The 11,433-nt window shown below is 35.9% G+C and overlaps 2 protein-coding genes across 2 annotated transcripts; one reads left to right on the top strand and one right to left on the bottom strand.

The window, feature by feature from the left end:
• Window positions 1–1,249: 1,249 nt before the first annotated feature.
• Window positions 1,250–2,077, bottom strand: LOC131152224 (uncharacterized). Its single transcript, XM_058103971.1, has one exon. The coding sequence runs from the start codon at window positions 1,869–1,871 to the stop codon at window positions 1,392–1,394; it is 480 nt and encodes a 159-aa protein (XP_057959954.1). The 5' UTR covers window positions 1,872–2,077; the 3' UTR covers window positions 1,250–1,391.
• A 1,570-nt stretch (window positions 2,078–3,647) lies between these two features.
• Window positions 3,648–8,771, top strand: LOC131152775 (RNA demethylase ALKBH9B). The gene is made up of 6 exons (XM_058104634.1): window positions 3,648–3,987; window positions 4,902–5,483; window positions 7,111–7,196; window positions 7,408–7,718; window positions 7,867–7,938; window positions 8,025–8,771. Exons 1-6 carry the CDS (start codon window positions 3,741–3,743, stop codon window positions 8,281–8,283), a joined length of 1,557 nt encoding a protein of 518 aa, XP_057960617.1. The 5' UTR covers window positions 3,648–3,740; the 3' UTR covers window positions 8,284–8,771.
• The last annotated feature ends 2,662 nt before the right edge of the window (window positions 8,772–11,433 follow it).

Raw genomic sequence — 11,433 nt, 5'->3', positions numbered from 1 at the left:
GGGAGGAAAGAGCATATGGATGCATACAAAAATTTGGTTGCTAGTATAATAATTAAAATTCATTGAGAGTTTTTAAAAGGATCTGTTATGTTTTTATCCTTTGAATTATTTATAATGTGGCAAATGTCTTTTCTTAATTTTTACTAGTGCTCTTTGAATTATTTAGTGTTACAAATGCCTTCTCTTTTTAAAATGTGATGCTAAAACCTTTCAGTTGTCCTTTTTAGTAATAAAGAAACTCTTTTATTAATAATAAGTGTAAAGTAAAAAAACAACTAATGAATTGAGATCATCTTCATGTTTTATGAACACTATTAATGATTTAAATGAAAATGATCACTGATCGCAAATTCCAATAGGTTATATATTAATTATAAAATGCCCAAAAATTATACAAGAAATGCGTCAAAGTTCAAAGCATAATCAAATATAAGGAACAACAATGAAAAGTTTCTATACCCTCAAGCCGTAGGAAGCTAGATTGCTTTGGATTCCAGCCCGGGCAGTTCGTATGGAAGAGAATTTCTTCAGTGATTGCTTTGGCATCTCCATCGAAGATAGCATCCAAAAGAAAAAACAAAAATTTAGATAGTAGAGACTACCTAGAATTTTCAGGGTATCAACATTCTTTGGCTATGGATGGAATAAAGCAAACTGCGTATTCTTTCCCAAGCAAAAAATCTTAACCCACACTGGAATCGAATAACCAATCCTCAGCTATTTCTTACAATGCAAGCTGCAAAAGATCCACTTGTCGACTGCCCAAGGTTGTTTCTTGTAGGTGCAAATCCCATTGTTTCCTATTGGTTTTATTATTATTTTAAGTTGAAGATTTGTACGAAATTTGTGTATAATAGGAATAATGTCTGAACTATATGTTATTATTGTTTAAATAAAAAGTAAAAATAAAAAACTATTTGCATGTTTGATTAATAATTTGAAAACTACATAATTAAATTCATGTTCCTTTTTGTCTTTGATTTACTTAACTATTAAAAATATGATACAATAGTTAAAATGTAAAAGCGTACTATAACATATTGTTATATGAATGAATTGTAGTTAACCCATATTCAATTGATTGTAATGTGGTTTATACATAATTATAAAGAAAAATTATAGATAAAGATGATTTCCCTTTATTTTACTCTTGACTTTTTAATTTTCTAAAATACCCATTATCTACTGATAATTGCTTACATATTAAATTGGTTTTTTCATAAGTTAAAATATCAAAATTTCAATGACATATTCTGAACTTTAAACAATATTATTTGAATCGTATTGAACTTGCAGTAATCAATCTACTGGTAGAAAAGATGGAAGGCATCGAAATAGACTATTTCAATTTCTCTCCAAATTGTTGCTACAATCATGAATCAACGACGGGTTCATGATCCCTTGAACACGGAGGAAGGGGAGAGGGGAGGAGCATCCAGCTGGTACAGGTTCAGCGCAGGCCCTACGAATCGAAACACTATCCATCCTCCGATTATCGCGAAGATGGATGCGTACGCGAATTTGTTGAGCCAGAACAGCAGTCCCTTCTCTCCCACGTACATCTCCACTACCTTCTCCGCCGCGCTCATCTCCTTCCACTCCTTCTTCGCCGCCGCAGCTTCCGCCTCCTTCGCTCCTCCGCCGTCGCCCTCCTCCCTCACCCTCGACCGCCTTCTCGACCCCCTCCTGAACCTGATCTCCACGGTCTCCGTCGGAGTAACAGGGGTAGTCGCCGGCGGTGGCGCGCCGTCGTCCCCAGCGGGACCGGCTCTGATGGATCGGCGGCAGCGGCTAGGCCAGGGTTTTGGGAGGAGTAAGGTGGTTGGCCTTAGAGGATTAAGGGTTCGGATGAGGACGACGGTGTTGCTCATTTGGATTTGGGATTCGCAGACTGCGCAGCCTGTGCTTTTCAATTTTTTGATTTCCTGTTCTATCTTGTTGGTTGGCTTGTGTGGTTCTGCGAAATAAGGAGTTTAGATGTGGTGCGGACGAAGTGGCGCATGCACATTGGCAGTCCAATCAATTGGAGCCACGTCTGTACATTTATGCTTTGATTACGTGAAGAAAATCTATTTTTTCAAAACATTTTTTATATTCAACAAGCTTCGGACCCCCTGGTGCGGCACCAAACTTACGGATTAGCGTCCTCCCCCTAGGTCTCGCTGATCAGGTAATGTCCGTAATACGGACACGGTTTCCATGCATCAGTTGGACGTTCGGCCAACCCGACCCCCGAGACACATTTCCATATTACCATCCACGGTTCCCGCTGGCTCACAGAAAACTCTTACCATTCATGGTTCCCGTTGGCTCACAGAGTAAACTCTCATCATCCACGGTCTCTGCTGGTAGGGGTGAGCATAATTCGGGGAAACCCGAATTAACCGACCAATTTCGGTCGGTTCGGTTCGGTCAAGAAATAGGGTCGGTTCGGTTCGGTTACGATTTTACCAATTTTTGGTTAATCGGTTATCGGTTCGGTTAATATGAATTATCAATTCGGTTAACCGAATTAACCGAATTGATAAGTAATGATTCTAGTGATTCTACTCTTATAGTTTAACACCAAAATATCTTTTTTATTAATAAAATTAATAGATGAGATGCTTAATTAAGCTTGAATTAGTAAAAAAGTTATAATTATATTCTGTTTTTAATAATTAATTTCAAATTATTTTTGTTAAATTTAGTTAATCGAATTACCCGAAAAGGTAATTCGGTTGAGTTCGGTTCGGTGAGCTTCCTTTGTTCGGTCGGTTCGGCTATCATAAATCATTAATCAAAAATTTCGGTTAATTCAATTAATCAACCGAATTTGGCCGAACTGACCATTTGCTCACTCCTATCCGTTGGCTCACAGAATAAATTCTCACCATCCACAGGTATCGCTGGCTCCATGAGTGTATCTACTTGAAATTGAATTCCCGATACTCCTTACTTTCTGATACCTTTCTACCGCGCCATGTCCATGAGGCTGTTCCACACTCTTTATATTGATAATAAGTTGTTTTCAATTTTGGTAAAAATGAAAAGCGCGATTTACGATGACTTATTTGAACATAGTCTATTAAGTTATGAATGTAACAAAATAGGTTTAGAGAATAATTTTGGTGTTCATAATGAAAAAAAATATGAATTGAGATGGACCGTCATCATGGTTAAGGGACTCTAATTAAGGTGAATTTTCATTGAAAGAGTAGTTTTGATTAATTATAAGAGCATTTTGGGTTAGTTATAAATAATAATAGTGTTGTTTTGGATTGACCTGTATTTTATATTTAAAGATAATAGAAACAAGTTAGAATACAAAGATAATAGAAACAAGTTAGAAATGTATCTATTATTTTATATAAATACTTGACACAATTATTCATAAATATAAATATAAAATTATTAATAAATTAATAGTTGAATTAAATCCACACCAATTTAGTTCTAAAAATATTAATGAAAACTATCTATTCAAATTAAAAATCAGATTAAAATAAGCATCTCACTTCTTGGAGTTTTGAAGTTTTATATTAAAATTTTCAAATTTAAATTATGATTTTTTAAAAAAAAATTATATAATAATAATAATAATAATCTGTTAACAACAGCAACAACCATAATAATAATATTATTATTATTATTCCACCGCTATGCTTATATTTTTGCCACCACAAGGTTTTGTATTTGTGTATTTCCATATTTCCCCTTTCCAACGCCTCTCTCTCTCTCTCTCTCTCTCTCTCTCTCTCATGCATTCCATACATTTGTCTAGCCAATTGTTTCTATCATCTATGTCGACTCATTCCAGGGAGAGAGGAAGAGCAGACATGAGTGATCTGCGAGCTTGGGCCGGCGACTCGTTTCTTCTGGATTACCAGCCCTCCGAACTTCGAATCGCGTCGGAGTTCCTCACTAATTGGCTGCCTTTTCTCTCCAGAGATCTCTGCCACTCCTGCACTCGCGTTCTCTCCGATCGCATCCGCTCTCTCGCTCCAGGTACGGCCCCGCCACATTCTCTCCGTCCACTGAATCTTTTTTTTTTTTTTTTTCCAATAAAATCTTTCTTTTCTGATAGGAAGAGGCTAATTGCTCATAGACGATGATTTCACCAGGCAGTCGGAGCCTTATATTTTACTCCCCCCCCCCCCCCCCCCCCAAGTTTGATGGTATTCATTTCTTCTGTCGGAATTAGGGTTCTGGTGTTATTATTTGTCCCTTTTGTGTACCCTTTTTTGTTCAGGAAAATAACTGTTTTGAAGAGGCTTATTGCTCGTATACGATGATTTCGTCAGATAACGGGAAAAATTTTGCTTAAATTTCTTTTTTTTTTTTTTAACCCTTAATTTAGTGTTTTTCGCTTCGTTTATTGCAATTAGGGTTCTTCTAATATTTCATTCTTGTGTTTCCGGGAGACACACATTATTGTTCTTCCTTTACAATTTTTTTCTCGAGATAATTATTCAATTTTGGTAGGAAAGAGGCTAATTATTCATATTCATTGATTTCATCGGATGAACGGAGCCTTAACCTTCACTTTTAAGTCTTCTATTGAAATCACGGTTTATGTAATATTTGATTCGTCTATTATGTATGTGTGAGTGCCTCTTTATGTAATTAGGGTTCTTGAGATATTTTTCTGTTCTCAGTACACACACACATGCATGCACAAACATTTGCATTTGTACTCGGGGGGGCAAGGAATGGCCTTGATATATTATTAACTCAACCCACATTTGGGAACTGGGACATGAGAACTTGTATTTTGATTTATGTGGATTTGAATAAAATTCCTCACCAACCCAAATGTGATACTTAAAATCCATGCTCTCAAACCGACGTTATCTTTTCTTTGTTAGTCCTTCATAATACCTTTTGTTGGAATTGATGGTGATTCATTGTTTGGATTGTAGAAATTGAAGGCGATGCAGAACCCACTCACTCGGCCCCATCTACCCCAATTAACGTGGAAGTGCCTGATCATGATGACAGTTCTGATGCACATTCACTGGGAAGCTGGAAAGGTGGTGCAGAGGAAATAAATATTCTGGACACCTGGAAACATGGTGTGAACGGGTGTTCTGATCCTGTTACAAATGCATCCACAAGTGAAACATCTAGTGAGCCCGCATCTGGTGAATCTTCAAGAGTGCGAATGTCTTGGGCAGACATGGCACAGGAAGATGATGAGCTGGAGGAGGAACAAGAAGTGAACAAGCAGTTGGCCGGGTCAAATTCTTTGAGAGAAGAGGTGGGAGGGGTAGCGAAGGCTCAACAGAAGACACAATTGTCAAGGGATCAGAGAGAATATATTCGGTTTATGAATGTCATTAGGAAGAAGGATTTTATTTGTTTGGAGAGATTTAAAGGGAAAATTGTTAACATTCTTGATGGACTAGAGCTCCACTCTGGTATTTTTAGTGCTGCAGAACAGAAGAGGATTGTTGACTATATCTATGAACTTCAGGAAATGGGAAAGAATGGTAAACTAAAATGTTAGTATTCTCTCTCTCTCTCTCTCTCCCCCTCTCGCGTATAGATTTATGGTCTATTATTGCATCCTTCATGACTGTTGTGTACTGGATGATCATGTGAACTGATCATCCTGCTCGTTAATAACTGCTAGAAGCATTAGAATGGGAAAAAAGAACTGAGTAATATTAGCTCTAAACCTATCACTGATAATCAAGGATTAGCAAACAAAAAAGTCTTAGTTGTGCGACCTGGTAGTAGTTTAATAGATTTGTCTAATTTGACTAACCATGTCTTTGCCATCAATTGCTGAATTAGAATTGGTATTGTTGGTGATTATCCTGTGCATTCTGTTGACTGGTTATTTGTTTATAGATTTATTAATTTATTTATTTGGTTGGTAAACCTTTAAGCTCTTGTTGACTTTATATGTGTGCCTGCGTGCATTTGTCCCTGTGCATGTGTCTCTGTTCGACTGTGTAAGGTATATTTGGCTGTCTAAGTTCAGTAAGTGTTAGAAATTAATAGAGTGGCCATTAAAAATTCATTGTCATTGCTCATTTTGAATGAAAGTTGGGTTATTGTCTGAGTTGCTCTCTGTCCGGCCAGTTTCAAGTTTCTTGATTACTTCATTATGTTGCACCGGAGTCCCTCTCTGATGAATCCTTCGATTTGTTAATATGATGTCTCCATGTTTATCTGCTCATTTATGTTTTCCTCCATCTCTTGTATCTGCTCAACAAATTGAAGGATCCCTATCAAAGTTGTTGTTGATGATGTTTGCAATCAATTCTGTTTTTGGGTTTCTTTGTCTTGGCATTGCATTGGCCCCTTTCACTTTGGTTATTAACATGGTAGTTCTACTTTCTATTCTGTAGATAGTTCTTAACATTTTTTATTATGACAAAGTTGTACATTGTTACTTGCAGTGCAAGTTAATATAATATATATATATATATATATATATATTTGTCTATTTCTCATAATCATTTGAATCAACATGGTAAAAATATGCAATTGATTGCTTTTCATATATTTTCTGGTCTTTGATCAGAGGTCAAAATTTGACATATGCAAATTGAAATTCGTATTGTGCTTCTGCTTATTTACCTAAGGATTTATAATTTTTAGTCATCTGATTATTTATGCACAAATAGTACTTGTCTTCTGATATTATGGTAAGGTTATTTTATAGTCAATTAGAAACTTATGAAGTGTTAATCCTTTCAGTCTTAATTGATATTATGCTTCTATTTTTAATAAATTTATCATATATTACCGGCTACAGGATATCCAAATCATTGCCCTGCTGATGGATTTGACCTCATAAAAAATGCATTAACTTTTTTTTATTGATATTGTTGACCAGTTTTTTATATGGGCGAGCCAGCCAGGAATAATTTATGTATCTGTTTATTATTTGAAGTGGAAGATTGAAGTTTCTTATTTCAAGATCAAACGTTTTTCCTTTGAATCAGTGATTTGAACTGGGTAGAAATGTCTTTCCTTTGCTATTTGTTGAATGCACATTTCTCATTTCATACCTCTTTTTTATCAATTGGGAAATGGTTATGCTCTGCATGTTTGTGTTAGAAGGGGGAATGTTCATGCTGAAGTACTAAAAATTCTATGTACTTTTTATTCTTGTAGCGCGCACATATGCTGCACCTCAAAAGTGGATGAGGGGAAAGGGACGTGTGACTATTCAGTTTGGTTGCTGTTACAATTATGCCACTGTATGTCCTTTTTTCTTTTTTCCTCCCCCTGCTATGTTGCACACATCTTGTTAAGTTCTTTAAAAAATTTGTTTCGCTTTATTGCATGCATCTTTGTTCTGTTTAAATATATTTATAGTGAATAGAAAAATCATAATATTGTGGTGAGTGCCCTAGAATCTTAAGTGAAATTGCAGGATTTAAAGACCTCATAATTTGAGTCTGGTGGCAGGATAAAAACGGGAACCCACCAGGTATCCTCCAGACTGAAATTGTAGATCCTTTACCTAATCTTTTCAAGGTTATCATTAGAAGACTGGTCAGATGGCATGTTCTTCCCCCATCCTGTGTGCCTGACAGTTGTATTGTCAACATCTATGAGGAAGGGGATTGTATACCTCCTCACATCGACAATCATGATTTTGTTCGGCCCTTTTGTACCGTGTCGTTTCTCAGCGAGTGCAACATAGTTTTTGGAACAAACTTAAAGGCTGTGGCTGCTGGTGAATTTACTGGTTCCTTTCCAATTTCTCTGCCTGTGGGGTCAGTATAATGTGCTTATTTTTACTTTTCCTTCCATTGGTGTCCCTTTGGCTTGTCTTTTGCACTCACCAATGACCTGTACATGCATGGAAATTCATTTCCTTGTGAAAAGAAATCAAAATCTTAAAATTGGCCATTTTTCTTCCAGATCTGTTCTTGTCTTAAATGGTAATGGTGCTGACGTGGCTAAGCATTGTGTGCCAGCAGTGCCTGCAAAAAGGTGCAAAAAATTCTGTTTTGCTTTTCCTTCATGCGGTTGTCCTGTTTGAACAATGAACAACTTTGCTAACTTTCCTGTATGTCCAGGATATCAATCACATTCAGGAAAATGGATGAATCCAAAAGGCCAGTTGGGTTTGTTCCTGAACCTGATTTGCAGGGACTTCAACCGCTGTCCTATGAAGAAAACAAATCAAGGAGGCCAAATCCTCCAAATTCTCCCCGCCGTGGGAACAGGCGTGCAGCAGGCAGAAGGGAGCGTAATGCAGAAGAAGTAAGGCGAATTGTCGAGAGTCGAAGCCGACGAGGACCTCCAAGGCAGAGGATCAGGGTGAATTTGGGATAATGCTCTGACTTGTGCAAGCGCAATCATTGTTAAAGTCATTTTCAGCACCGGATCTCTTACTACTGGTTGGTTGATCAAGTGCTGCGGTTTCCTACTGGGGAATGAGCGTGCTTGAAAAAGCTGTGGAAAGATGAAGTTCCAACTCCGCCTGTAGTCTAGTTTAGAATTGAGGGTTACCCATTAATATTTTAGTTTGGCTGAGTTCAAAATGTCCAAGGAGATGGACAATTTGAGGAAGAGTTGGGCAGGTTGGCCAGAGTGGTATATATAGGTATGGACAATTTTCAGGTGTTTCCCTTCGGCATTGAGATGGTAGGAAGAACTAGGAAGTCCAATATTTTCCTATTTTTCCTTTCTTTTTTAAGGTTGTGATGTTGGCACTTGTATGAGTGCATATATGATTTTCTATTGGTTTGTCATGAGCTGTGATTGTAAAAAAGACCGATCTTGAATTTGAATTTGAATTTGTATGATTTAGTTTGTGTAAATTGTACTTTGATATAATGAGTTTCACCCCACTTCCCTCAGATCTGGTGTGGTCGCGTGTAGGCCCTAAAAGCATAATATTATTTTCCGGTTCTATTTTTCAAAAGCACGGAGAGTTCCAAGTCGTCCAAAAACTATATGGGCGTCCCTATTTGTTCATCCATTATTATAGCTTGTGGTTCATCTTTGGTTTGTAAAAGGATGAAAGGTTAGAAGGAAAGGTAATGACATTTTTTAAAGTTTTAAAAATTTTATAAATCTCTCTTGAAATTTTAAAATTTTTATATGTATATTTTTTATATTTAATCTTTGAGATATTTATATTTTTTAAAATTTTTGCTTTTTGAAAAATTTAAGGGAAGGTTAGTATAAATTTTTTATGTAATTGCAAAAATACAGTCTCTATATGGTAAGTGTATGGAGGGAGTTAAACAGTACAAAGATTTACATTTTTGCCCTTCGTAAGAGAAGTATATTTATCAAGCCAATAGCTGCAATCAATATGCCTTGGTTGGCGTCCCCTGTTCCCTCATGCCACTTCATCCTCGCGTCCCAGTCCTAACAAATAAATAAATTTATGCTCCATGATTATTTTCATTTTTCCTCTTCCTCAATAACTGTTCATTGCCTTCCACTAAATCCCCCCCCCCCCCTTATAATTTTAATTTTTTATTCATTCCTTAATAAATATACACCTCATTGTTGTATAATGTTTATAATATAATAATAGATAACTACTTATATATATCATGTATGTATTATATATATATATATATATATATATTTTAGATTACGCACCGAATATCCACGTGTCCGTTTTACGGTTCACGTGACTAATCCTGCACCCCTTGAAATTGACCCCACAACTCCAAAGGGAGGATAAATTCAGGAGTACAGGGGCGGAAATGATTCCGGGAGGGTTTGAACACCTGATCTCGTGAAAGGCACTCCCGCAATCCGCACTACCACCTGAACCACACCCTGGGGGTTTATGTATTATATTGATAGTACACTACTTCGTGTTATTTATTTTGTAAAATAAAATATATAAAAAAAAAACCAATCCTTATGAATATGTTATTTTGTCATAAATCACAGTATTAAACATTTCCCTATGTTTTTTCACCTATCTTGATTTATCCTCATGCATACTTCAACATTAGCGAACCTCCTTTAGCTTGTTTTATAGGCTACTTTTAACTTTCTCCTTCAATGGTTGCTTATTTACGATCCGTTGGAATTGGTGCATTCCCAAGAGGGAGTGAAATGGGTATTTAAAATTTTGTCCTAATTTAACTAATCCAACAGCAGTATTTTATAACCTAAGGTCTTTCTAATCCAACACATAAACTTAAATGCGCAGATAATATGCGAAAATTAAATCATGCGCAACATTCATAAAATAACATACATGAGGATATATCATCAGGCGACTGGCATGTTGCTAAGTTTTACAAGTTTAAAGCTAAGTTTTGAAATCAAAATTTGAAAAACAAAGGAGTAGCAAGCAGGACAGGCAACTGATGATTTATCATCAGGCGACTGACATGTTGCTTTAATTGTTTATAAGCAAATAGAACCGGAGTAGGAGACTAACCCCTTAAAGTGCAGTCGACTCACTCAGTACTAGTTTTCAAAATACGCTAAAGTTAAAAAGCTCAGGCAACTGACCCTCGGGCCTTAGTTAATTGAAGTACATGTTATAATTTTTAAATAGCAATGTTAAAGTTTTCAAAAATGATTTCTTGGCTTCCAAACTTAGAGAAAACTTGAGAAAAATGGTAAGAAACTTTATTACTCTATATATACTTAATATTTTCACAAATTATCAGAACATACAACACACATACGAATCATATTTCTGAAATCATATTGCTGAAAGTTTCTAAAAGAGTTGTTGTGCCCTTGCTGAAGTTTCAACTGAAATTCTGATTCAATCTCTCGATTTTTTCACTTTTAAATCAAAACCCTTGTTCTCATTAGAGAGAGATCTCCACCTTGAACGGAGAGAGACTTTACTTCACCTGGTAACGAAGTTGGGAAAGGGAATCCTCACGGCGTGTTGCTTGAGGTAAGGACGTAGGTTGCTGGCCAAACCTTATAAAAAATATGGTGTTCCTATTTTCTTCCCTTAATCTTTTTACATTCTTGCAAGTATATAAATTGTGTGTATGCTTATTTACTTATTGAGAACTTGTTGGATATTGAGGATTTGTTGGAATACTGATTTTTATCAAAAAACTATATTGATTGTCTTTGTTTGATTGAAAATTCAGATTAAGTTTAAATACTGAATTGTTGAATATCACAGTTGAGGGATATCTTGTGAAATAGATTATTTCATTGAAAGAAAATTGCAGGGCACTTAAGGTAAATTTTCTGAAAATTGATATTGTCTTTGATATTTATTGAAAAGAAAAACTTACCTTAAATATTATTTATTGAAGTACTGAGAGTTGAAAATATCATATATGCATTGGATTGTTGGTGGTTGATAAGAATTTGTGATTGTATCAAATTAAATTGAAATGGGTTATACTAAATTAAAGTTATTAAGAAAATTTTAAAATCGAATTCACCCCCCCTCTTGGGAGTACACCTTTAATCTCATGGGTGAAAGTTTATTGTAAGCAGTTAACCTTACATGAACTAAACATGCAGCAT

The sequence above is a fragment of the Malania oleifera genome, chromosome 1 (genome assembly GCF_029873635.1).
Source record: "Malania oleifera isolate guangnan ecotype guangnan chromosome 1, ASM2987363v1, whole genome shotgun sequence".
In the NCBI taxonomy this organism is placed as follows: Eukaryota; Viridiplantae; Streptophyta; class Magnoliopsida; order Santalales; family Ximeniaceae; genus Malania; species Malania oleifera.
Note: the sequence above shows the minus strand (reverse complement) of the source record. Positions and strands in the feature narration are given on the sequence as shown.

Excerpts from the sequence above, each read along its gene's own strand:
- LOC131152224 (XM_058103971.1), bottom strand. The coding sequence starts at position 1,871 with ATGAGCAACACCGTCGTCCTCATCCGAACCCTTAATCCTCTAAGGCCA.
- LOC131152775 (XM_058104634.1), top strand. The coding sequence starts at position 3,741 with ATGCATTCCATACATTTGTCTAGCCAATTGTTTCTATCATCTATGTCG. Across the intron at positions 5,484-7,110 it reads AAAGAATGGTAAACTAAAAT|CGCGCACATATGCTGCACCT; the intron begins GTTAGTATTCTC and ends TTATTCTTGTAG. Across the intron at positions 7,197-7,407 it reads GCTGTTACAATTATGCCACT|GATAAAAACGGGAACCCACC; the intron begins GTATGTCCTTTT and ends GTCTGGTGGCAG.